The sequence below is a fragment of the Eretmochelys imbricata genome, chromosome 8 (assembly GCF_965152235.1).
Source record: "Eretmochelys imbricata isolate rEreImb1 chromosome 8, rEreImb1.hap1, whole genome shotgun sequence".
In the NCBI taxonomy this organism is placed as follows: domain Eukaryota; kingdom Metazoa; phylum Chordata; order Testudines; family Cheloniidae; genus Eretmochelys; species Eretmochelys imbricata.
In genome coordinates, this window is record NC_135579.1 from 85,506,533 (window position 1) to 85,533,647 (window position 27,115).

Consider the following 27,115-nt stretch of genomic DNA (forward strand, 5'->3'; position numbering starts at 1 on the left):
GCTTCCCCTTCCTCTAAAACCTCTGGAGAACTCAACAAGGGATAGTTTTATTACTGATAATTCCATGATATGATCAATGCTACATGTACTCAACATTATTTTGCACATCAGTATACACTGCCTTGTTTAGTCATTAAAACTATTGTTAAACATTAAAGATATTGGACTTAATTCTGATTTCCGTTTTACTAGAGTAAATCCAAGGAGTTCCTCCAAATTTAGACTAGTGCCAGAGATCAGAATCCGGTTCTGTGCTTATAATATAAAAATAATTAATTTTAGGGTCCTGGGGCCTGACAAACATAAAATTCATGTTTGACTTCAAATATATTTTTCATGAGAAATGCAGTTCAATTTTTTGCTCACGTTTCCAGCTACTGAACAAATACCTTTCACTTACGCATAGCGGAGTCATATGTTGTGTTAACTCATCTGCCCTAGCATTGTGACAGCTTAATGGGCACATTCTAAGGGAAAAAAAGGTAAAATATTTTAAATTGTAACAATGTAGTAAAACAGTCTGAGGAAAAAATATAGTTAAAATTACTTTGTGGAGTGTGCAGAGTTAATTAGCTCAGCACACAGACACAAAATGGACAGCCAGGGCACAGGATCATCCACAATCAACAAAAGAATAAAAATGCATGATGGAAGGGGTAATGTGGGTTGGGAATGTGACTGCATGTTCCCAGATGATGAAAAAGAGCGAGCAGGTATATTCATCAACGAAGAAGCTTCTGGAAAGTGTGCGAGGAACAGTTGTCAGAGAGGAGACTGTGTATAGTTACTACATTCTAAATTCTGGGCAAAATAACTGTTTATTGCAGTGCCACTCAATATTGTGAATGTCGGTATTCTAGAACGAAAACGGATATTATTTTGCAGGAGAGACTGCAGGTAGCAAGCGTACACAGCTGAACATGGGACAATGAAGGAGGCATTACCACAGCTTGATACTCAAAGGTGATACTGAACTAGAACATTCTATTGGCCCTGGTCTCCTTTGAGAACTGAAGTTATGAAATGACCACAAGATGTAAGAGTCTTGAGAGATACTTGTACACCATAAGGGGATTCAGAGAATTGGAATCATAAGTTAATGAGCCATTAGATTCTGGAAATCGTTGATTCAGAAAGGACCATAATGCAGAGATATGGAAAGTGCATTTACTTCAATTTACTTATGATACAATATTTCAGATCACAGCTTTTTAGATATATTCTTTCCACAAATTATTCAGTATTCTGCAAGAAGATATATATAGCACAAATACACAAAATTTCCCATTGCTTGTAAAAGTGATGACGAGCTAACATTTAAACAAATATAAAAAGAAATCTTTTGTTTTGCTTAAAATAATGGAAAATTACCTTAGCTTCTTAAAATACCCATTTTAAAAGGATACCGTGAAAAGAGGGAAATGTAACTCATTGCTATGCCACACCATGTTGCAAGAGCCAACATTGTACTCTGAAGAAGTTTTAAGTAATTTTCAATCAAACTCCTAATTAATGTTCATTCCATATTAACAAAAACTAAAAAACAAAACAAAAAAACCCATACATACTGGATACCCCAAGAAAATTCACCGCTTAGTGTTTTCATAGATTTGAAATATTTCATTAATTCTTTCATCAAAAGAATAGTTTATCTGTGTTTTTTGCATTATTAATGTTATGCTACAATAACACTGTTAATGCAATTTCATTATTTCTACTTCAATTAAATCAGAAAAAAATAGATGTATACTTTTTGCTTCTGGGTTTTACAAGCTTGAAAACAATCAATCATCTTCACATTAAAGAAAGGCAAAGTGTAAAAATACTGTACATCTACAAATCAGATTTCTCTTTGTGTCTTTCTAGAGTGATTTCTTCATAAATTTGCTGCCTGAACTTCAACATGTCTTCTACATCTTTGTAGAAGAGCATTTCTTCAATAGACAGGAGCTTCCAGCCATTCAGTTTAAAAGCTGATTTGTTTTGCACAGCATTTAACATCTTTAATGACATTCTAACTGAACCACTTAATGTAGAACAAACAGGGAAAATCCGAGCAGTCCACAAACCCAAACTTGTCTGGTCACCAGAGAAGAGTTGGTCTGAAACTCTCAGGTCCCAGAGTTCCAAGCACTGCAGTAAACTGATTCCAAAAAACTGAAGGGAATGTACATCTGACAACAATTTCACATTCTTTTTCAAGTTGTCTTCTACACCAAGCACCATACTCACATACATTACTTTTCCATTAACTCTGATGCTCAGTGAACTCACAAAAGAATTTGGTGGTACATCTGCGTTAGCACTTATGCAACAACCACTGATAATGCTGTTTGTCCCTACTGAAACATCAGGTCCCAGCCTAGAGTATTCAATAACAGAGGCAGGTGCTATAACACAACTTGAATCCAGTATGCTTTGAATGATACATGCCGATATATCTGAGTTTTCTGCTTTATCTGGAAAGATGCTGAAAGCTTTAGATAGTAAGCCAAGCTCCAATTTTAATTTACTATCAGAAGTAAAATGAAATAAATACTCTTGTGTTGTCCCAATATGATAGAACCTGGAATTATTTAAGACTATAATATTAAGTGATGTTCCTTTAAGAAGAGAAAATAGCTTCTGCCTTATTTCTGCTAACTGTGATCCTTCTTTTGTGACATTATCTGTGATTTTTGTGTAATCATGAGTTGCTCCAGGTCCCAGAGCCTGGAGAAAATCACCATATGCATCTATTTCACAGCAAAGAGTGTCCAGCTGCTTAAAAAACGTTAGTAATTGTTTTGCAACATTATGATCAATGTAAAATAAACTGTCTGTATACACATACTCGCAGTCCATTTTTAAGTCACTGTGTTCTCCAGAGGAGTTTGGTTGAGAGCAATTCCTCCTTATGCATACTGCACCAGACTGATGCATCTTTTCAATATTAGGTTTATGTAGGAAATGATGACAAGTTCTGTATTCAAGCTCTTTTTCTGATAAAGCAGATGAATCTAACACAAATACTCCATGAGTGGTACCAATAGTCAAATCTGAAGGGTGAGCTAATGCAGTGAACCCAGGTTTATCAAACTTGATGACTTCTGTTGCTCCAATGCTATAAAGTTCAATATCATCTGCACAAGTAATGAGAATTCCTGGATTCATATGGGTCGGAAAATCAATGTACATTGCCAACTTCAGCTCCAACATCTGGTAAATAGGGTCACCGAAAGGCAAAGCTGTGAAAATTTTTCCCAGTGCACTTGTATTTGGTAAACGTTGACTATAACCACCTTAAAAAAAAAAAAGTTTTATTATATACAAGTTTCACACACAAACATTCACATTCCTCTTTAAAGATCTCTCTTACTGGTATATACAATTATCAAGAACTAGTTATGAGTTACAATATCGAAGTGGCTATTTTACATATGGACATGGCTGTATTCTAAGCATGCCTTTAAAAAAAATGAAGATTTAAAGAACTGACATTCTAATCTCAGTCGAACTCTTTCAGACAGAACTAATAATGGATCCTGATCTCGATCCTCAAGTGTCCAAAAGACAGTATGCATTAAAGAGAGCATTTCCTAATTTATTGACTTCATCCTCTTCAGTTTGTGCTCAAAGTAAAGTAGGAAAAGGACTTTTTGCATACAATGAAAACAACAAAACTGAATTACTTCCATTTCATTTTTGATTCAGTAGATAAACCTTCCCACTCTCCTGTCCTTTACTCCCCTGGCACCATTTTTTATATTTACTTCTCCCACTCCCTTAAAATGAGCAAATATCTGGCACAGAGCCAAACTCTGTCAGAAAGCGACTGGCATTAATGTCTCTCTTCTTTCTACATGTAAGCAGTCCCTTTTGCAATTTCAAACCATAAACGAGCCAAACAACTCATCTCCCCAAGAGGATGTTGCTGTATGGTGACATAAGGCTTCTTTCTCTCAAAAAGCTGAGGTTGCTGTTTCACAGCACTTCCAGGCTCCGTTAGCTGAGATAGTTGGATATGAACTGCAAACCCACATTCAGATGCCATTCAACTGCCAAATCAGCCAGCCAAATCTGAGCTCACTTGAGACATCACATTTGACAACTTCTTCTCCCCATCACCACCACCATATTTTCATTCGGGGGCAAAAGAAAAAATAGCATCGTGTCACAGAAAATTTAAATCAGGAAAAGGATTTACCAGAATGAATTAATATGATATTAATAGAAGTCCATTTATCACCATACATCTCTTCCAAGCACTGAAGGACATGAAGAGTTGATCCACCATTTCCTACAAAATATTGAGTACATAAATTAAAAACATCAACATTAGTTATATAAATATGCCAAGCATACTAAAATCATGTGCTAACAGTACCAGGGGTTGAACAGGGCTGGCGTGGGGAATCTGGGCACATAAGTGCTTTTTAAGATGCTGACCTCTTGCTCCAGAGCATAAACTGTCAATTATTTTTAAATGAAGTCTCTAGCCTCATGGCTGCAAAGATCATTTTAAATTGTGAACGGAGTGTCTATGGATGCAATGATATCTTCCTGAGATTGCATAAAACAACTCTGAAAGGATGGTACTATTCAGCTCCATCTCAATACTGTTGATCAAACCTTGCAGGAAAGAGGTTGGGCAGTCACCTTATGATGCTCAGAACAATCCACTATAAACCTCATCTCACATGGGCAGGTCTTGGGGAAAAAAGAACACTTTCCCCAGCTCCAATTCATCCTCTGAGTGACATCATCATCAAGGATCTGTCATCAATTCCAGAGGCTGTAAAAATTGGCTCTGACATGTAACCTGTCATACAAAATCTCGCTAATGATTTTGAGCAAGTTTTCAAACAACCTTTTTGACATGTACAGTACAGAAAAGGAAAAAAAATAGAGGTTTATCAGTATTTTGGTATTTATTGTTCTCCTATAACATAAAACAATTTAATTTCAGAAAATTAATCTTTGCAGATTATACTATATTCTAATCATATTTGTTACTTTCTAAACAAACAAATGTCTGAGCTACTGAAGTTTACAAGATGACACTGTGCATGCTCAGTGACTACTTTTCATTAAGACTCTTGCTATGTGTTCAGTGTTATGAATCGAATAGGTGTAAACGTATTCCACTATAGACCATAATGGATTCGTTATGATGTACAATATGAACATATAAGAACAACATGAATCAGTGACATTCTGTGTTATGCACTTATAATACAGAGTATGTATATATTACTAACATACAATCAAAGTCTAAACCACCATGATCTATATACTGTGCATGCACCTTAAGGGCAATATATCAATGTTACTAGGTAAATTTTAATACATCTGCTGAACTGATATGAAGTCCAAAGGAGCACCAGACTCATTAATGCTAATAATTACACATTTGAATCAAAATACACTGCTTAATGCCATTAGAACACTTTTTGTGATTTAATTAATATAATTCTGCTTCTAACAGCTTTCTGGAACTCGTTTGCTGTAAGAGACAGACAACTGTCATAATACTTACTACAATGAGCACTTTTTGTCTGTCTGAAAATTAGTCAATGTGTAATGACAGGTTTCAGAGTAACAGCCGTGTTAGTCTGTATTCACAAAAAGAAAAGGAGTACTTGTGGCACCTTAGAGACTAACCAATTTATTTGAGCATGAGCTTTCGTGAGCTACAGCTCACTGTAGCTCACGAAAGCTCATGCTCAAATAAATTGGTTAGTCTCTAAGGTGCCACAAGTACTCCTTTTCTCAATGTGTAATGAAATCTTAAACTATGAACCTTACCAGTGGTGAGGTGGCTTCTGCATCACTGGAAATTTTTAATCAAGATTGGCTATTTTTCTAAAATAAATGTACTAGTTCAAATATAAATTAATTGAGGGAAGTTCTATGGCCTGTATTATACAGGAGGACAGACCAGATGGTGACAATGGTGCCTTCTGGCTTTATACTGAATGTAGTCAGAGACCTGCAAAGTTAATTTCTTTGACTGATTGTCAGAAAAAGGTATGTATCAACTACTATATCATGTAAGCGAAAACAGAAAAATTGGCAATAAAATACCCACCAATTTTTGGTCCAGGGGGATCCACAAAAACATGGTAATGAACTCCAAGAGGGAGTTCCTTTCTTTTCAACTTTTCTGATAGTTGTTGCTGATAAGCCAATTCCTGTTTTTTGTCAGCTGCTGTAATTACAACAACATCCCAGAATTCTCCAGTTTGTGTGACTTTACCTATTTGAAAAGTGAGTTAACAAGAGAGACCATCAGTAGAGTACAATAGTGAGAGATTAATGACTTTCTCAGTGGTATGACATTCAAAAACTACATTAAAGGAACTTGCATTAAAATCAAGCACTCAAATGTTATTAAATGCCCAAATAAAAGTGGCCACATACAACCTTAATTTGGTTGCCTCATGAATATTCGTTATGACAGACTTGCCCAAAAATGCTTAGGAAATCCAGAAATCCTAAACTTCCTACTACGATTCCCCTCAACTGGCTACATTAAGATAAAACAACAATTTGCCCTGTTTACACTTTGGGTGAAATAAGGACCTCATTGAAGAGAATGGGAGTTTTACCATGGAGATGAGTGGAGCCAGGATTTCACTTTAGGATTTTATGTATCTATCTTGTTATAAAAACCTTAGTGTGCTTAAGGAACCGTTAGTGTGTGTCAGCAGAGTCCACAAGAACACTTAGTGCACAGCAGGCTAGCCCAAAGTAGATTTATGCCCCAGCCTGCTGCGAACTAAGTGTTGTTGGTATGGACAAGCCCTTGGTCTAGACATGGCCTTATAGCCTTATTCATGTAACAATTCTAGCCACTTTAACACTCTGTGGTGTACAGCGTTGACCTCGCTCTTTATGGGTGCATCAAGGAATCTGCATACTCTTAACTAGACCCTAACTAATAAGACAGTGCTATGCTACCTTTGTTCCTTAGATTTAACACGAGTGATGTTCTCAGCTCAGAAATATCCATCAACCCATTGTAACTCAAATCCCATGAAAATTTAATTATTCTTGGTCTATAGAACGGTCACTCTTAATGGAATTATTGTTTTATAAAACATTGATACATTCATATAGGGCAGTTCATATATTCAATATGCACCATCTCTCCTGTAATCTGAGTCACCTTAAACCTTCTCAGATTCAATCTTGTAACATCATGTTGATCTGCATAACTAGCAGCTGTAGCCAGAAACACTGTATTTCTCCTCTCTCACTTCTTTTTTGAAATCCCTAAAAAAGTGGCTTTTCAAGAAAAGTGACAATAAAATGGAAAAAAATTAAAAATAATTTGCAACTCTCCCTACTTACTCTTCCCCTTGTCCCCTAAAACTCTATGTAGAATCTGCAGAAGTTTTCCCCTCAGAACTCATTATTTCAGAACAGATTTGAACCTTCCCTCCCCCCCAACTACTTTTAACACCACACTCCATAAAGTTGTGAACCAGTCAAGGATCTACATAGGTGGAGTCACACTGATGTAAAAATCGACCAAGAGGATTCTTTTGAAGGACTGTGGACTAAAACAGTGAATACAGAAATGGAACTAGGAGTCAGGAGACCAGGGTGCTTTCCTCATCTTTACAAATGACTTGGGCCTTGATCCTGCAAACATTGATGCATGTGTTTAACTTTAAATATGTGAGCAGTTCCAATGAAGTCAGTGGGAATACTCCCATCCTTAGAGTTAACCCTGCATGATTGTGGCCTTGCTGAGGGACTCTGTGGGGTGCTCACTGGGACACAACTCTCCGTCTCTTAATTTTCCCATCAGTTGCTAAAAGCCAGAGCCAGTGCTGGGGATCAGATTTCAGAGTAACAGCCGTGTTAGTCTGTATTCGCAAAAAGGAGTACTTGTGGCACCTTAGAGACTAACCAATTTATTTGAGCATAAGCTTTCGTGAGCTACAGCTCACTTCATCGGATGCATACCGTGCTGGGGATATTACTTGCCTTCCAAGAAAAGCGCTTGTCTTTCAGATTTACAGGTGGAAAACGCTACACCAGTGGTTCCAAAACTAGGGCAGCCGCTCGCCCAGGGAAAGCCCCTGGCGGGCGGGGCCGGTCTGTTTCCCTGCGACGTGGGCAGGTTCGGCCGATCGCGGCTCAAACTGGCTGCGGTTCGCCGCTGCAGCCCAGTGGGGGCTGCGGGAAGGGCGGCCGGCACGTCCCTTGGCCCACGCCGCTCCCCGCAGCGCCCAGGGGCCGGGAGCGAACCGCAGCCAGTGGGAGCCGCGATCGGCCGAACCGCCGACGCGGCAGGTCAACAAACCGGCCCGGCCGCCAAAGGGGCTTTCCCCGGGCAAGCGGCGGCCCTAGTTTAAGAACCGCTGCGCGACACGAACAAGCCCCGGATCCTGCAAACGCTCCCAGGCGGGCTTAACTTCACGTCTGATGCTTGCCGCTGAGAGACAGGTGTTTCGGCTGGGCGGGGCCGGCTCTCTCTTTGCCGGGTCGGGGCCTACGCTTAGGGCAGTTACTCTCAGGACGGGGAGCTTGACGCTGCGGATCCGGGGTGACTCCCCTGAAGCAGCGGCCCCACCCCATCACCCCGGCCCCGAGGCCAGCCGCGACCCCGGCCCCTACCTCTCAGCCGGTCAAACTTCGCCAGTCTCCGCCGAGTGGCCTCTTGGAGCAACACCTCGAGCTCGGCCTCCGCCGGCATCTCGCCGGCTCAAGCCCAGGCCCAGCAAGGGCCTTCCGGGTTCGGTTACCGGCCCCGCCTCCCCGCGCGGCTCGGCCCCGCTCTGGGGCGGGGAGCAGGGGGCGGCTCTCGGGCCGGTTCCCATGGTAGCCGCCGGACAAACAAGGCCGCCGCTACCTGCCGCTCGGCCGCCGCCGTACGCCGACCAGCTCCGCTGCCGGCCGGGCGGGGCGCGGGACGCGGGTGAGAGTGGAGTGGGAGGCGGGAGGCGGGGAGCTGCTCCCGGGTAGGGGGCTGAACCCCGGGGTCTCTAACTGGTCGTGGGAACCGAGGGAGCCCAGCCCCTGGGTTTCACCTCAGCGTGGGGCTGAACCCGAGAGTCTCTTAACGGGCCCGGAGGCCCAGGGGGACGCTGAACTCCGGGGTCTGGCCCGGGCAGGGGGGGCTGAACCCCGGGGTGCCCGACAGGCAGGGATGAGTGAAGATTTAAAGCAGGCCCCCCCCCGGTCGCTAAGGGCTAACTGTAGTGCACTCCCGGTTGGTAATTTCTCACTACAGAGTTGGAGGGGTGGGGGGGCAAATAAGAGTCTGTAGCTGAACATTTCACCCTTAATGTCGAAGTCTGGCGCTGACACTGACAACACACCCCAAAGATTCCTTGGCATTTTTTGGAAGAGTCAGGTTGTCAAACTCCATTCCCTGGCTGGATTCCCACCTGAGTGCCTTTGGCATAGCTTCCTAAATCTCCAATTTACACCTTCCAATAGCTGCGGTGTTCTTCTTCACCTCCTGGCTCAAGCAGCAGTGTTCTGGCCCAGAAGTGGCTGTAGGTCAGTAGTGCACAAAGTGATCCATGTGTCTTGGTACCTGATGGTCTGTGTACTATACTGAGAAGTATAGTAATAAATGATGTGTTAAAGTGGCACAGTAACTTTTGTCTTTAAATTATCTGGTTTGGAAATCTTTTATAATACATGCATCTCAGTATTTTGGCCCAGTCTTACAACTGAATTCATGTGGGTGCATTTGAGTGCACATGGACACATAAAAGTCTGCTTAAGTGGTTCAGGGCCCTAGTTTCCTGTTTTTACTAGTTTTAATTTCCAGAACAACATGAGTAGATTATATGGTTCTCTTTCTGACGCACACTGATAGGAAACTTGGAATTTACTAAAATGTGTTCATGCTGTGTTGTATCATTTATTTTCCCTTTGTACTTGCTCTTTGTTATTTACTGAAAAAAAGTTTCTTTTGGTATGTTCTAGTGTCTAAAGATGTCACAAATGATAAAGAATTACAATGTTTATTCAGTTTGATTAAAAACATCTACAAGAAAAAACAGACTATGCATTTAAATCATAAACATTCTTCAGTGACTGCTCATAACAAACTTTTGAATAATACTGTTCAATAATTTGTATATAAATGCACTTTTTAGTGGTATTTTGGTTATTCAATGCAAAGAAGGATTATCCGTTAAAGAGAAAAATAGCTTTCCTTCCAGTTCTATTAATGGGTGGACTTTGTAGGAACCTATGAATGTATCTTCTGTGCATAGACTCAAACCTACAAGAGCTTGGGGTATGTCTAAACTTAAACTGCTACAGTGGTGCAGCTGTTTATGTAGATAATCCACCTCCTTGAGAGGCAGTAGCTAGGTCAATGGGAGAATTCTTCAAGGGCAGTGCTGTGACTCTGGGAGTTAGGTTGGGATAGCTACATCTCTGGCTATGTCTACACTACCGGCAACCTACGCTATGCAACTCCAGCTACGTGAATAATGTAGCTGGAGTCAACATATCTTAGGTCGAGTTACCACAGGGAGAAAATCTCCCATCAATTTACCTTACTTTTCTCGTCGGGGGTAGAGTGAAGGGGTTGACTGGAGAGTGATCTTTCCTGGATCCGCTAAATTGACTGCTGGTGGATTGATCTCAGAGCATTGATCCTGGCTGTAGTGTAGACTTGCCCTCTCAGTGGTATAGATTTTTCACATTCCTGAGAAAAGCAGCTATGCTGAAGTAAATTCCTAGTGTAGACCAGGCCTTGTGCACATAAATAACTTTATTCACAATAGTTGTAAACTTACTCACAAGCCTAAGGGGATGTCTACACTTAAAATGATACAGTATCACAGCTGCTTCGCTGTAGCGCTTCAGTGTAGACACTACTTACACTGATTGGAGGGGTTCTCCCGTTTGTGTAGGGAATCCTCGAGGGGTGGTAGCTAGGTTGATGGAAGAATTCTTTCATTGATGTAGCACTACCCACACCAGGGATTATGTCCGTTTAACTGTGCTGCTCATGGGTTTGGATTTTTCATACTGCTGAGAGACCTAGCTAAGACGACTTATAGGGCTGTCAAGTGATTAAACGCACTGTTAAACAATAATAGAATACTATTTATTTAAATAGTTTGGAATATTTTCTACATTTTCAAATATACTGATTTAAATTACAACACAGAATACGAAGTGTACAGTGCTCACTTTATATTATTATTTTTAGTACAAATATTTGCACTGTAAAAAACAAAATAAATAGTATTTTTAAAAGTTCACCTAATACATGTACCCTAGTGCAATCTCTTTATCGTGAAAGTTGAACTTACAAATGTAGAATTATGTACAAAAAATAACTGCATTCAAAAATAAAACAATGTAAAACTTTAGAGCCTACAAGTCCACTCAGTCCTACTTCTTGTTCAGCCAATCGCTCAAACAAGTTTGTTTACATTTGCAGGAGATAATGCTGCCCGCTTCATGTTTACAATGTCACCTGAAAGTAAGAACAGGCGTTTGCATGCCAATTGTAGCTGGCGTCGCAAGATATTTATGTGCCAGATGCACTAAAGATTCATATGTCCCTTCATGATTCAACCACCATTCCAGAGGACATGCGTCCATGCTGATGACAGGTTCTGCTCGATAACGATCCAAAACAGTGTGGACCGATGCATGTTCATTTTCATCATCTGAGTTAGATGTCACCAGCAGAAGGTTGATTTTCTTTTTTGGTGGTTCGCGTTCTGTAGTTTCCACATCAAAGTATTTCTCTTTTAACACTTTGAAAGCATGTTCCACACCTTCTCCCTCTCAGATTTTGGAAGGCACTTCAGATTCTTAAACCTTGGGTCGAGTGCTATATCTATCTTTCGTAATCTCACATTGGTATCTTCTTTGTGTTTTGTCAAATCTGCAGTGAAAGTGTTCTTAAAATGAACAACATGTGGTGGGTCATCATCCAAGACTGCCATAACATGAAATATATGGCAGAATGTGGGTAAAACAGAGCAGGAGACATACAATTCTCCCCCAAGGAGTTCAGTCACAAATTTAATTAACACATTTTTACAATGAGCATCATCAGCATGGAAGCATGTCCTCTGGAATGGTGGTCAAAGCAGGAAGGGGCGTACAAATGTTTGGCATATGTGGCACATAAATACCTTGCAGTACAAAAATGCCATGCGAACGCCTCTTCTCACTTTCAGGTGACATTGTAAATAATAAGTGGGCAGCATTATCTCCTGTAAAGATAAACAAATTGTTTTGTTTTGAGTGCAGATATGTAACAAACAAACAAAAACTACATTTGTAAGTTTCACTTTCACAACAAAAAATTACACTACAGTAATTGTCTGAGGTGAATTGAAAAATACTATTTCTTTTTATCTTTTTACAGTGCAAATATTTGTAATAAAAAATAATAATATAAAGAGAGCACTATACACTTTGTAATCTGTGTTGTAATTAAAATCAGTATATTCGAAAATGTAGAAAAACGCCCACAAATACAGTAAAAGCTATTTTACCTGGCACTTCATCAACTGGAAAGCTCTATAAACTGGCATTTCTGACATTCATTGAAATTCCGGTTTATTGTCTGGTTGTCGTGGGGCCGGCAGGGGGTTGGGGCGTAGGAGGGGGTGTGGAGCACGGGCTCTGAGAGGGAGTTTGGGTGCAGGAGTGGGCTCGGGGCAGTGGGTTGGGGCACAGGAGGAGGTGCAGGGGGCCAGATCTGGGAGGTGCTCACATCGGGCGGCTCCCCAGAATCGGTGACCTGTCCCAGCTGCTCCTAGGAGGGGGCATGGCAGGCTGCATGCTTTCTGCACACTATCTCCACCCGCAGGCACCACCCCCGCAGCTCTTACTGGCCGTGATTCCCAGCCAATGGGAACTGCAGAGCTAGTGCTCAGGGCGGGGTGGGGGCAGCACATGGAGCTGCCTGCTGCGCCTCTGCCTAAGAGCATCCAGGACTGGTCACCGCTTGTGGGGAGCCGCCCGAGGTGAGCACCCCCCAGATCCAGCATCCCGCACCCACTCCTGCGTCCCAACCCACTGCCCCAAGCCCCGTCCCGCACTCAAAACTCCTGCCCAGAGCCCACGCCCCGCAACCCCTCCCATGCCCCAGCCCCACATCCCCTCCCTCACCCAAACTCCCTCCGTCTTAGTTAGCTGGCATTTTTCACTTACCGGCACTCTCCATTTCCCCAACGTGCCGGATAAAACAGCTTTTACTGTATTTATTAAATTTCAGTTGGAATTCTACTGTTTTACAATGCAATTAAACGTGTGATTAGTCATGATTAAATATTTTAATTGTGATTCTTTTTTTAGTTAATCACATGAGTTAATTGCGATTAATTGACAGCCCTAGTAATTTATACTTCGTTAACATCATAGAGATACTGCAGGTAAAGAATGGGGTCCTGATCCTTCAAAGACTTAATACGCATGCTTAATTTTACACACACAGCTGACCTACAAACCTACAAACAGTTGTTCAGTATTGGTATAAGCCATGTTGCTGAGAGTTTTTCTTTCTCTTTTGGACGTTATGGCTCCTGATCTGCAATCTTCATTTGCTTTTCTGAATTTAGATTCTACAGGTGCAGAATATAAACAGAGGAAAATGAAATGGTGGTATCTTTTGATAAAGTCTCACCATACACAAATCTTGCAATAAAGGAAGCCTTAAAAGTAATACAAAAACTGTTGTAAAGAATTTAGGAAACAAAGTATGTCATCATGAGAAAAGTATCCTAGTTCTACTAAAAAGCCAATTTTTTTATCGCCTACTTATCACCTATCCCCTAGTTAGCGCTAAAAGTGGTGACTTAGAGCGTAAATGCTGATGGACCCTAAAATATCAAAGTGCTACTGACCTGGAATTATGAAACTTTTTCAGTGATTCATTAAATAGAGTTTATCATCACCATGGCAATATAGATTGAAAAAGCTTTTTAAAAAATAATTTTAAAAATTACTTTCTTTGCTCAGTATAAGTAATCCTTTTGACCCGTCTTAGTCTTCCCACATTACTGAGTAAATGTAGGTAAAAGCATGAAGTGCTTTTATAGAATGCATACTTAGTTATTTTTCCAGACTCAGACTCCCATTGAAGCCAACTTCCATTCACGTCAGTGAGAGAGAGTTTGGATCCTTCATTCACTGTTGCAGGTATAATTATACAATTTGTTTATAATTAAGGTGAATGTTCCTGGAGTTTTAGGTTCTTAGTACCATTTTCATTCTGTTCTGCTAGTTGGCAGAAATGTAACATTATTAATGGATCCCATTAATTTGCCATGTTTCATGAATACTATATACTTGTTCAAAAGTACATTGTACAAAATGGATTAAAGCATGTTCCAGGTAATAGATAAACATTTTAAGTAATAAGTGCCTCTTGTAACAGTGTAGGACCCTCAACAGCTAGCCAGCAAATGTTCATGTATTATATTCTTTCCAGAGGAATAGTTCCTTTAGGAGAAAATTCCCATCCTTCTGAACTGGAGAATGATTTGCAATCTTGTTTGATACTTTATCATAGACCAGGGATCGGCGACCTTTGGCACGCGGCCCGTCAGGGAAATCTGCTGCCGGGACGGGACGGTTTATTTAACTTCAGCGTCCGCAGGTTCGGCCGATCGCAGCTCCCACTGGCCGTGGTTCGCTGTTCCAGGCCAATGGGGGCTATGGGAAGCGGCAAGGGCAGAGGGATGTGCTGGCCACCACTTCCCGCAGCCTCCATTGGCTTGGAACAGCGAACCGCGGCCAGTGGGAGCTGCGATCGGCCAAGCCTGTGGATGCTGCAGGTAAACAAACCATCCCAGCCTGCCAGCGGATTTCCCTGACAGGCCGCATGACAAAGGTTGCCGATCCCTGTCATAGGCTCTCATTTATTCAAACCTTGTGTCCTTCACATACATCTCTGCCACATGTACTTCACCTAATTGTGTATAATGAATAAAGGTTGAGAGTAGAGTGGTGTCTGTTGTAACTAGTATGCACTATACTCTATAGAAGCAGTTTTCACAGTGTGATTAAAAATATACGATAATTTACAAGGAATTTAGGAAACTGCTGAAGATATAAAACTCATGAAAGGTTTACTGACAATAATATGATTTCTGTTCAACTGAAATCTTTGAATGTATAATTAGATCCCTAATACTGGAGTAAAATATAGCTATACTTATTTTTAATATTGTGGCATTAATTTAATTTGATAATTCATACATTTGTGTGCATTCCTTATGTTACAATAATCAAAGTCCAAAAATATTGTTGAATCCAGCTGTTCTTTGCAGTTACATTTTTTGAAAAGTTTCAGAGTAACAGCCGTGTTAGTCTGTATTCGCAAAAAGAAAAGGAGTACTTGTGGCACCTTAGAGACTAACCAATTTATTTGAGCATGAGCTTTCGTGAGCTACAGCTCACTTCATCAGATGCATACCGTGGAAACTGCAGCAGACTTTATATATACACAGAGAATATGAAACAATACCTCCTCCCACCCCACTGTCCTGCTGGTAATAGCTTATCTAAAGTAATCTTCAGGTTAGGCCATTTCCAGCACAAATCCAGGTTTTCTCACCCTCCACCCCCCCACACAAATTCACTCTCCTGCTGGTGATAGCCCATCCAAAGTGACAACTCTTTACACAATGTGCATGATTATCATGCACATTGTGTAAAGAGTTGTCACTTTGGATGGGCTATCACCAGCAGGAGAGTGAATTTGTGTGGGGGGGTGGAGGGTGAGAAAACCTGGATTTGTGCTGGAAATGGCCTAACCTGAAGATTACTTTAGATAAGCTATTACCAGCAGGACAGTGGGGTGGGAGGAGGTATTGTTTCATATTCTCTGTGTATATATAAAGTCTGCTGCAGTTTCCACGGTATGCATCTGATGAAGTGAGCTGTAGCTCACGAAAGCTCATGCTCAAATAAATTGGTTAGTCTCTAAGGTGCCACAAGTACTCCTTTTATTTTTTGAAAAAAAGATAATTTCAACTAAAGGGACATTCCTACCTTTATCAATAAAACCACATCAAATTGTGCCAGATTCCAGCAAATGTCGTACAGTAAAGTGTTGGATTGTCTCAGTATTTGAAAAGACCGTCAGCTAAAACCGTCTTAGCTGTGATATTGATGATTCATTAAGAAACAGGGACATTTGTGCTGCTCTAGGTGCACTCTTTTGGATAAGATGTAAACCAGAGTTGTTCACCATTTGTGGTTATTAAAGAATTCAAAGCAGTTTTTTTGTAAGAGCAGGACTGTTAGCACTAGTATCCTAACTAGATTGTAACTCAGGAAGTTGCATTCTGCCAACAAATTTCTCCATGCAGTTTCAATGGCTAATGTTATTCTTTGTTTTTTCCTGTCTAATTTATTGTGTTGTGTTGCTGTGCATTCTTAAACATTGCCTCACTTCCAAGGTGGCTGCATTTTAGCAGCTGTATGAATTCATCCCTACAACCCGTACTCATGTTAACAGGGAGGATCAACTAATAAACAGCTCAATACATGTATGTATGTACCGTTCATTGACTGCTTGATTGAGTGAATACAAAATATAAAGGGTTGCATAATCAAGCCTACAGTTTGCAAAGCACTTTTTGGGTTCCTTTGGAATAAAATGTGCTATATACTAATAACATGCACTTACACTTTTTCATTCACTTTTATGTTTTAAAATTAATCCCATAAGAGGTTTTCCCCCCCATGGATGTGTAGTGTTTTACAGAGCAAGCAGTGTTGTAACAGACAGTTGGATATGTATTTGGGGTATTTGAAGTTTTTCTTCTGAAAGTTGAATAAATGCAACCTACTGTGTAGTCCTTCTTCTTTTCTTAGATCTCTTGTGGATGAACCACAAAGCAGATAACCAGGCATGGAGGAATTAACTGAACACCTTGTTTCTACTTCTGAAAATTTATTACTCAAATATGGACAAACTACCAGTCAAGCCCACATAAAGAAGCTGAAAGATCTTGCTATAGTTCAGTTAAATGGGCTATATTTAAAGAATGTGAGACATTTGCAATACTGTGTTTTGCTTAAAGTATGCATCCTGTCTAATAATTATATTACAAATATTGATGCACTCGAATGTTGTACTCATTTGGTTAAGCTGGATCTCCATGGAAATCAGGTAAACAGTTGTTTTGGAGATATGCAAAACAGAATAGTTCAATGAAGTAAATTTATCCGTAAACTTGTGTGTTTCCCCAGTATTTCTTAGAAGCAATTTAGATTTTAAATGCAGACTTTAAAAGTATTATTTGTACATAGCAGTTGCTCTTCTGATTTAATATTTTAGATTTTTACTCTAAAAATATCTGTTCAGGAACAGTTGGTATAATCTTGGCTGCACTGAAGACAATTCGATTTTTGCCATTGACTTGAATAGGGCCAGGATTTCACCCAATGTCTACCTTTTTCTAGAACAACACCTACCACAAGGGGGTTCTGATTCTTATTGGGGCCTCTATGCATTACTGTAACTTAAGTCTTAAGTGATGATAATAATAATAGCTCAACACCTCTGCATATGAATTCATAAAGGTCTGTCAAAATTATATAAATATAGAATTTGGTTGACTGAAGAGTGATAGCATGAAATGGAGTTTTTCCCAATAAAATTTTTCCATGCATTGTCTAATGCAGTGGTTCCCAAACTTGTTCCGCCACTTGTGTAGGGAAAACCCCTGATGGGCCGGGCCGGTTTGTTTACCTGCCGCGTCTGCAGGTTCAGCTGATCGCGGCTCCCAATGGACACGGTTCACTGCTCCTTGCCAGTGGGAGCTGCTGGAAGCGACACGGGCTGAGGGACATACTGGCTGCTGCTTCCAGCAGCTCCCATTGGCCTGGAGCAGTGAACCACGGGAGCCGCAATCGGCCGAACCTGCAGACGCGGCAGGTAAACAAACCGGCTCGTCCCGTCAGGGGCTTTCCCTGCACAAGCGGCGGAACAAGTTTGGGAACCACTGGTCTAATGCATAGTGTTAGCAGTGGAAAAGACCTGCTAAGATAGGCCATTTAGGGTATATCTACACTGGAATTAGACACCCACAGCTGGCCCTTGTCAGCTGATTCTTGAAGCGGAGCTGTTTTATTGTGGTGTAGATGTTCCGGTTCAGGGTGCAGCCCAAGTTCTGGGACCCTCCCACCTTGCAGGGTCTTAGAGTTTGGGCTTCAGACCGAGCCCGGACTTCTACCCAGAAATTAACTGAGCCCTGCGAACCCGAATCAGGTGGCATGGGCCAGCTGTGGGTTTTTAATTGCAGTGAAGACGTACCCTTGGTTTTCTCCCATTATTAAAGGATTGTTCCCTGTTGTACGTTAACATGCTTTGTCCAGTCTAGTTTTAAATGATTAAAACAGCAGGGCTTCCACTGCTTCCTTTGGGATGCTGTTCTTTAAAAAGTGAAAGTTAAACCCCAGTGAGAAAAATAGAAAGGAGCATAAACTCTGGCAAATAAAGTGTAAAAATATAATTAGGAAGGCCAAAAAAGAATTTGAAGTAAAGTTAGCCAAAGACTCAAAAAGTAATAGCAAATTTTTTTTAAGTACATCAGAAGCAGGAAGCTTGCTAAACAACCAATGGGGCCACTGGACAATCAAGATGCTGCAAGAGCACTCAAGGATGATAAAGCAGTTGCGGAGAAACTAAATGAATTCTTTGCATCGGTCTTCACAGTTGAGGATGTGAGGGAGATTCCCAAACCTGAGCCATTTTTTTAGGTGATGAATCTGAGGAAATGTCCCAGATTGAGGTGTCATTAGAGGAGGTTTGGGAACAAATTGATAAACTAAACAGTAATAAGTCACCAGGGCCAGATGGTATTCACCCAAGAGTTCTGAAGGAACTCAAATGTGAAATTGCAGGACTACTAACTAGTCTGTAACCTATCCTTTAAATTAGCTTCTGTACCAAATGGCTGGAGGATAGCTAATGTGATGCCAATTTTTAAAAAGGGCTCCAGAGGTGACCCCGGCAATTACAGGCCAGTAAGCCTGACTTCAATATCGGGGAAACTGTTGAAACTGTAGTAAAGAACAAAATTGTCAAACACATAGATGAACATAAATTGTTGGGGAATAGTTAACAGTTAAATAAGGAAGTGTTATTTATTGCTTCTCATAACACAAGAACTCGGGGCCACCAAATGAAATTAATAGGCAGCAGTGTAAAACAAACAAAATTTTTCACACAATGCACAGTCAACCTGTGGAACTTCTAGCCAGAGGATGTTGTGAAGGCCAAGACTATAACAGGGTTCAAAAAAGTACTAGATAAATTCATGGAGGATAGGTCCATCAATGGCTATTAGTCAGGATGGGCAGGAATGGTGTCCTTAGCCTCTGTTTGCCAGAAGCTGGGAATGAGTGACAGAGAATGGATCACTTGATGATTACCTGTTCTGTTCATTCTCTCGGTGGCACCTGGCATTGACCACTGTCAAAAGACAGGATACTGGGTTAGATGGACCTTTGGTCTGACCCAATATGGCCGTTCTTATGTTCACATTATTATTGAATTTACTCTTTACTAAGTTTACTAAGATTTTTTGTTTATCTTTGGTACATATCTTCCTTTGCATGGTTCTATTCCATTAATACTCTTAAAATATAATAGATTGGAACTGGGTTTTTTTGTTGTTTTTCTGGGAAATAGAAAAATCTATTCTTCTTGTGTTGAAAAAGTGTCATCTACTGGGATAAAGCCTTTGGCATGTGGCATTGGAAATGTCTTTTCAATTCATGGAGCAAAAGTTTTCAACTAGATTTGGCCTTCTGATCTTTTTTGTGTGCTGGAGATCTGTTAAGACAAGCCACAAACAGAAAGATGCTGAAAAACAAAGTTCAGAAGAAGCAAATCCAAAATTGCTGCCTAATGTGGTTTGTGGGGATTTGTGCGGTTTGATAGATATGTGAACTTGACACTGTAACTAATCATTAGCTCCAAAATGTTTAACCTTTTTACATTGATATAGCTCATAGCCGTGATGCCCAGGGTGGGTTACGTATTTGGTAACATCCTGGTCACATCATGCAGTAGCTCTAAATAATAATTAGGGTCCAGATACAGCCCTGGTGTAGTCAGTGGAGTTGCAGCTACTTACATAGAGACTGTATTGGTCACTGTGGCATTTTATAGTGTAGGATCCAATAAACTACACAATTCAAAATTTCATTTTCATCATTATTTCAGGTACAGCATCTTCCTGGCCCAACGTTTTGGGAAGGCATGAAGGAATTAAATTTACTCTATCTTCATGACAATGGAATTGGAAAACTGGATAATGTGCATTCGTTATCTTTCTGTCCTAATCTGATAGGCCTCACCTTGTTTGATACTCCACTGAGCCTAAGAATAGAATATAGGCATATTGTTGTTAACAGCATTTTCTCACTCAAAGCACTGGATTACTATGTAATTTCTGATGAGGAAATTGTTGAGAACTGGAAGCTTCCCCCCAAATATAAACCATTTAGCCCTAGCTTTTTCCTTGATTTTTGCCATGCTCCTAGAAAGGTAAGCAATTATATTACATCAAATTATGCTAGATATTCGTTAATAAAATGTTAATGTTTTATTTGACTGTGTTGCACTGATCTTTATACATTTTATGATAGCTGTGTTAAAACGGTGTTCCATATCTTTTGGTTAGAATAAAGCATTTATATATTAAAACAGTTGTATGTAATCAAAATGCTTAGTCTCTCTATATATTACATTCTCATTGGTTTGCCATTGTGTTCCTATGCTTTGATCAAAAACAAAATTCAGTAGTCTGTCATACAGTATATGAACATTTCAAACAGGTTGTGTCGCTCCCCACGAGTACTAGGGTTGTGAGGCATCTCATAACTACCTGCCCTTAGCATAGTCTTGTCCGCTGTAGATCAGCTCCCTGAAACCACCAGTCTTTGGCAGCACAAGTACTACGTTCCACACTAACCCCCGAATATTCGGTGTGTTAACTCTAGTGTCCAGCCCCTTATCCACTGAACACTCACAGAATTACCAGGCCTGCTATTTCCAAAGGAGCAGTACACACCAGCTCATAAGATTCAACATTTTGCTTTGCACCACAGCATTTACATATATCTATAGTGAAAACAAGAACAAGTTTATTGTGAAAGAATAGAGATTCAAGTAATAGTGAGTAAGAATACTGGAAACAAATGATTATATGTAAATCAAAATAATAACATGCTTTCTAGAGATTAAACTAAACTAACAAGTCACTCATTTGTCTAAAGAGGCTTAACTCACCGAAAATTCTCTTTAGCATTTCAAACACTGATTGAGACCCCTTTTGCATGATGCAAAAACACTGTTCTTTTTCTTCCTAAGTAAAGGGTGCCAGGGTGTCTATTTTGTCTCTCAAATATAGTCAAGCAAACCTCTAATGTACAGCTCACGATAATAAGGTTCTCTTGCCCTACTGTATTTCACTTACTATTAGATCCTTTCTGAAGTTCTTTCTTACCCTTCTTAATCAAGACTGGTGATAGGGGACCCATTGGAATGAGACAATACTTAATTTACACATAAACAGATACGTGGAGAGATATGCTCTGTCTGACAGAAAGCAACATGTTTTTCACCTTTGCTGGTGACTAATATCTTGATACAAACTTTAAGAATATATTTTCAGTATATATGCATTAGTCCTCACAGTAGTACCTGTACATACATTTCACAATGATACTGTTGACCAGTATGACACCAGCTTTCATTTGAGACCTCATATGACATTATTTTGTGAACAAGAATGTATGTGCTAGAATCAGGAGATTCCAGCAACCCCTCTGCCCTTGTCAGTTGGCATTAAGAGTTTCTTGGGTCACACAGGTTAAAACTTGACACACATATATAAGAAAAAAGAAAAGGAGGACTAGTGGCACCTTAGAGACTAACAAATTTATTTGAGCATAAGTTTTCCACTGAATGCATCTGATGAAGTGAGCTGTAGCTCATGAAAGCTTATGCTCAAATAAATTTGTTAGTCTCTAAGGTGCCACAAGTCCTCCTTTTCTTTTTGCGGATACAGACTAACACGGTTGCTACTCTGAAACCTGTCATATATAAGAAAACGTATCTTAGTACCAGCATATAGGACAATAAGCATTGATTTGCCATATAATACTTCTAAATGTACAGTGGCTATGGATAATAACTGCACCATGTCAGAAACTCATTCATCCAAGCTAACGTCTTCTAAGGTTGATGACTAATGTTTTGTAAATGACTATGTTTTATTTAATTTTTTTATACCATATACCATTGAAAGAAATCTGTTGCTTATGCAAATAATTTCCAGAGTCTATTTATAATCAATCACTCATTTTTCTCTCTTCAATATGCATCATACTGGTAGTTAAAAATTGTGTTATAAGAAATGCCATACTTTTGTACTAGAATTGCACAACACTGATGTCATAAAATAAATCTGTGGAACAGAAGTGTAATAATCCTATATTATATTATATGACGCAAAAACTTCAATATAATTTACTATTTCAATAGGACAATTAGCTGCTGTATCACAACAAAAATTGAAAATATTGTAACATATTAATCAGCAATGATGCAGAGCCAAAACCCTAGATCTGAACAACATTGAACTGGGGTAGATTTAAGATTCTTATCTGAATCCAAATATTATAGTTTGTTCTCTGGCACGGTTGCTATGGAGCATGTACACACCTCTCATTTTGTGAAAATAGGTATTGAGACAGTGGATCAGACCATTAGAACATGTAGTTTACTATTCTTTCTCTCTGACAACAGTCAGTACAAGATCATGCATGGATGTTTCTTCCTAGCCTCCATCAATTAGAGGTGGATTTTTGCAGTGTAAGACAAACATGTTAAACCTAACTAGAAACATGACTATTTTCATTACAATGCACTAGAAATGAGGTGCAACTTGGAGCTGTGCTGATAAGAGATGTGCATAACTCATATGTACTAAAATAAAAATGGATTCTGTTTTCCTATATTTTTTGCCTAAAATAAAATTTATAACTTTAAAGAAATTGATAAATGCTATTAAAGTGGTTTTTGAAAACACAATCTTTGCCCTAAGAGGAATAGCTTTCAGAGGTGGTTTTGCTGCTCGTAAATCCTGCATTTCTGAAGTTCCAAAAGCATAGAAAGAATCCCAAAGGTGACAAAATATATTTGAATGAAAACAGTCTGGGAAACTTAAAGTATTAACATGTCTTGAGAAAAAGCATTCAGTAAATGCAGACAATAGGAAAACTTCTCTCAAGAATGCTATTTGCCCCTCCTTCTTATGGGAGTATTTTAATGGAGATGGGACTATGTCTTAATGAAGGTGGTAGCAAAAGGTTATAATGACAAAACATTTGTGCAGTTAACTTCCCAGCTTCTTGGGATGGTTTACAATAGAAAAATTAAAAACAGTAGAAAACGTAACCTTTCAAACACCAAGTTACTGAATGGGGTGACACCACTTGATTTCATTGGCACTACCCACATTAGTAATAGCTAGAGTATTGGGCCCTGAAATAGGAACCAGTTCTATTCTGGGGAGGGATAGACACTGAAAATATTACCTTCTATCATTTTTCTAAATTATACCTAGGATATGATGATAAAGCCATGCTTGAAAATTTTTAATGTGCTTTTATATTGAAATCTGTTTGAAACCCACCCTTATAAGACATCTTTCTGATTTAAGAGACCTCTTCTAGGCATATCCAAATGTACTATGTATAATTCTACTCCACTTATGATAGAAAACCACCTCCATTAAACAACCAGTTTTATCAGTCCGTTTAGTAACTGCTGAAGATATGTCTGACGGAAGTAACATTGTCTGAATTTGAATGTTTGTAACTGCGGCAGGCTGTATAAAGTAGCAACCTATATTTTAGGCCAACTCCGTGTGGGTTTAGCCATTAAACAGTTCACTAGGTGGAGCCTGTAGCTGAGAAGAGACATAAAATTTTGTGAAAAATGAGAAGTATATATTTTTTTCATTTTAGGCTTGATGAAGTTCTATAGAAAATTGAGCTGTATCTTGTTTTACATTACTTTTTATTGTATTTATAATCAAACTATATTCTCATTTTCATAATTCCTAATAATTCATAACCTGTTCAGTTATTCCGACATTTTACTGAAGAAAGAAAACAGTATTTTAATTGTCCTACAGTAACAATAATATTGTAATAATCTAGGGTTATCTTTATGTTCAGAGCACTAAATGGCTGTTCTGTAACTTAAAATGAATGACATTTCTACACTAGGCAGAGTAGTCTCATCGACAGGTGTTTATTTTATATGGGAAGGAGGTTACTGATTCAGCTTCTGGTTATAAATTATTTCTCACCTTTGTTTCAATAAAATTGACAGTTTTTTATTCTGCGTGTTTTAAGTTTTCTTCAAGCAAAAGACCTTGCTCTTCCCCTTCAAACGTTAGCTATGGGATGAAAATTAAAATAATAATCCCTTTAAAATACATTGTTTCAAAATTATTTATTAGAGAAGTACAGATTTTAAGGCACAATATTCAGCGTATTTTCATTTGAATTCATACAGGAAGCAACCGTTGAGGAGGATATAAATGTGGTAAAAGATATCATTTCAAAAATCAATCACATTCTAGCTCATCACTCACCAGTTGTGATTCTTCAAAGATGGATAAGGGGATATTTAACTAGAAAAAGATTTGGGTATGTACATTTTTTTTTATTTAATTTTTTCAGGATGGAAATGTAGACTTTTTTTTTAAAAGAATAAGTACCTAAGAATAAGTACATATTTAGAAAATGTATAAAATACTTCAGCACAGTTGTAATCACTTTATATAGCAGGTAAATATTCAGGAATGATATACCTATGGCTATTCCAGAAATAAAAAAGGTTCTGTGTGCTTACAATATACAGTATTTGAAGAAATTGTACAACAAAATTCTACTGTGTTGCTTGATGGCTAAAGTGCAGAGTCTCTGAATGTGTCTTTAGTTTACTGTATAGCAATCAACTAAATGGCAGAAAGCTCCTCCATTGTTTCTTGCATTTTATCGCACTCCCACTTGCAAAAACCTTAGATCATGCAAATCATGCAAGAGAGCCAGATTCCCTCATGCTACAAAAAGACCCCAAACCCCACAATGTTAATGTGGTTAATGTATTATGCAGGCAAAGCTAGGAAAAGCTTTATCTGGCATGTTCGGGGGATGAGGGGTGCCGGTTAATCAAAAATTCCAGTTAACTAAGAGTTATACTTACCAGTGGAGGGAGTGAGTTTGGGTGCGGGAGGGGGCTCGGAGCAGGGGCTTGAGGCACAGGAGGGGTTTTGGAGTGCCGGATCTGGGCGGTGTTCACTTCAGGCGGCTCCCTGCAAGCGTCGATATGTCTCTGCTGCTCCTAGATGGAGGTGCAGCCAGGAGGCTCTACAGGCTGCCTCCGTTCACAGGCACTGTCCCTGCAGCTCCCATTAGCCATGGTTCCCAGTGCTTGGGGTGGGTGGAGCCCCCATAGCTGTTCCTTCACCTAGAAGCAGCAGGGACGTGTTTCTGCTTGCAGGGAGCCGCCTGAGGTGAACACCGCCCGGATCAGAAATCAGAGATATCAGAAATGCTGGTTTCTAGAGCTTTCCAGTTGGTAAAGTGCCGGATAACACAGTTTTTACTGTGTGTATATATATAAACAGAATTCACACACAATTTTTACCACTGAAAGAATAAAAGAAATGTTGCTTAAACCATGTAAAAAATGCTTTAACTCTTGTTGTAATAGACATCAAATCTCTTTTTATTCCCCACTTAAATTTAAGTATTAAAACCTTTATTTTAAAAAAAGGGAAAAATTTCCTGTACATTTCTGAAATTCTATTTATGACAAACTGATGAGAGATTTAGTATTTTCCTACAAATTACCGCACTCTTTTTCCCCCCCACCCACTCCCACCTGCAACAAAGTACATTTTACCCCATCCTGCTATTATGGCAGCGGGTCATGCAGGACCCACAGAATCCCAGTCCTGCTGCAGGACTCTACCACGGAGCACTTTTCCAGGGGGTTTTCTGGGTGCAAGCGTGTAGCATCTGGCAGGCGATGGTATGGGCTGGACTAGTTGAAACTTGATAATGTGGCTCCACAGCATCCTCCGCTGAAGACCAGTAGCACATCAGTTTAGGGAATATTGCAGACCAGAAACAGGCATAGTGCAGATTCCAGTCATTGGCCTTGATTTGAAATGAGAGATTTGGCCTGTGAAGGAGAACTCTCCTCCACTGCCACCTCCCTTATACCATTTTGTCATTAAATATTTATGGAAATATGTTAAAACCAAATTTAAAGTAAAGGAAAAGCACACAAATCAACCATCAACTGGCAATCAGTATGACTAATCTGTACATATTGTCCATAAGGAGAGAGGAAGAAGTATTTGAGAGAGACAAAAAATGAAGTTATGATATCAGGGAAAGAATTTACCATATAATATTTTATTTTTTTAAAAATCAAGTGGATTTTTCCCCCCAAAATGCCTAAAGGTGTAAATGCTATGCAAACAAAGAAAACAAAGTATGTACAGCTTAAGGATTAATGGCTCACCCACTCCAAACCAGGTCTCAGTTCAATAATATAAAGCAACATGACATTTAAAAAAAATCCTCATCAAACCAATGAAAAATCCTGAAGAGTTACATGAACCTTGCACTGTTCCCTAATGGTTAACAACTTGGGCTCTGTCAGGCCAAGTGTAGGAGTGACTTTGAGAATCAAGAACTATTTACAGAAAATACCCTACTATCTGTCTGTCTCTTTTAAATCTGATTAGAGCTATTAGAGCATCCCAGCGATCACATCTTTAGTAATATCACAGAGGGAAAGAGGCCCTTGGGCTGCCTGGATCCAAATCAATTATGACTTTACATGTAAAAGCGAACACCTGAAATTCTACCAAGAAATTAATTGGAAGCCAGTACAGCTCACGCATGTATTCTCTATGTGAGGCATTTCTTAATAAATGGGCATCAGTATTCATCATGAACCTAAGTTTCCAAATAGTCAAAACGTTCATGTAATTGAGATATAGAAAACTTTCCCCCCACTAATTTCAATTTCAGAAGAAATTGACAAGGTTCTTTTTATGGAAATTTC

General features: G+C 39.5%; 2 protein-coding genes across 2 annotated transcripts; one reads left to right on the forward strand and one right to left on the reverse strand.

Annotated features, from left to right (window-relative positions):
* Positions 1 to 1,153: 1,153 nt before the first annotated feature.
* FPGT (fucose-1-phosphate guanylyltransferase) lies at positions 1,154 to 8,728 on the reverse strand. The gene is made up of 4 exons (XM_077824518.1): positions 8,611 to 8,728; positions 6,071 to 6,238; positions 4,187 to 4,279; positions 1,154 to 3,281 (listed from the first exon to the last, which is right to left on the reverse strand). Exons 1-4 carry the CDS (start codon positions 8,687 to 8,689, stop codon positions 1,834 to 1,836), a joined length of 1,788 nt encoding a protein of 595 aa, XP_077680644.1. The 5' UTR covers positions 8,690 to 8,728; the 3' UTR covers positions 1,154 to 1,833.
* An 8,091-nt stretch (positions 8,729 to 16,819) lies between these two features.
* On the forward strand, positions 16,820 to 24,959 carry LRRIQ3 (leucine rich repeats and IQ motif containing 3). Its single transcript, XM_077824519.1, has 3 exons — positions 16,820 to 17,113; positions 20,177 to 20,500; positions 24,545 to 24,959. Exons 1-3 carry the CDS (start codon positions 16,853 to 16,855, stop codon positions 24,722 to 24,724), a joined length of 765 nt encoding a protein of 254 aa, XP_077680645.1. The 5' UTR covers positions 16,820 to 16,852; the 3' UTR covers positions 24,725 to 24,959.
* The last annotated feature ends 2,156 nt before the right edge of the window (positions 24,960 to 27,115 follow it).

Coding starts and splice junctions, on each gene's coding strand:
- LRRIQ3 (XM_077824519.1), top strand. CDS start 16,853: ATGGAGGAATTAACTGAACACCTTGTTTCTACTTCTGAAAATTTATTA. Junction 17,114..20,176: donor TGGATCTCCATGGAAATCAG/GTAAACAGTTGT, acceptor TCATTATTTCAG/GTACAGCATCTTCCTGGCCC. Junction 20,501..24,544: donor TTTGCCATGCTCCTAGAAAG/GTAAGCAATTAT, acceptor GAATTCATACAG/GAAGCAACCGTTGAGGAGGA.
- FPGT (XM_077824518.1), bottom strand. CDS start 8,689: ATGCCGGCGGAGGCCGAGCTCGAGGTGTTGCTCCAAGAGGCCACTCGG. Junction 6,239..8,610: donor GAAGTTTGACCGGCTGAGAG/GTAGGGGCCGGG, acceptor CTTTTCAAATAG/GTAAAGTCACACAAACTGGA. Junction 3,282..4,186: donor TATCATATTAATTCATTCTG/GTAAATCCTTTT, acceptor TTTTTTTTTAAG/GTGGTTATAGTCAACGTTTA.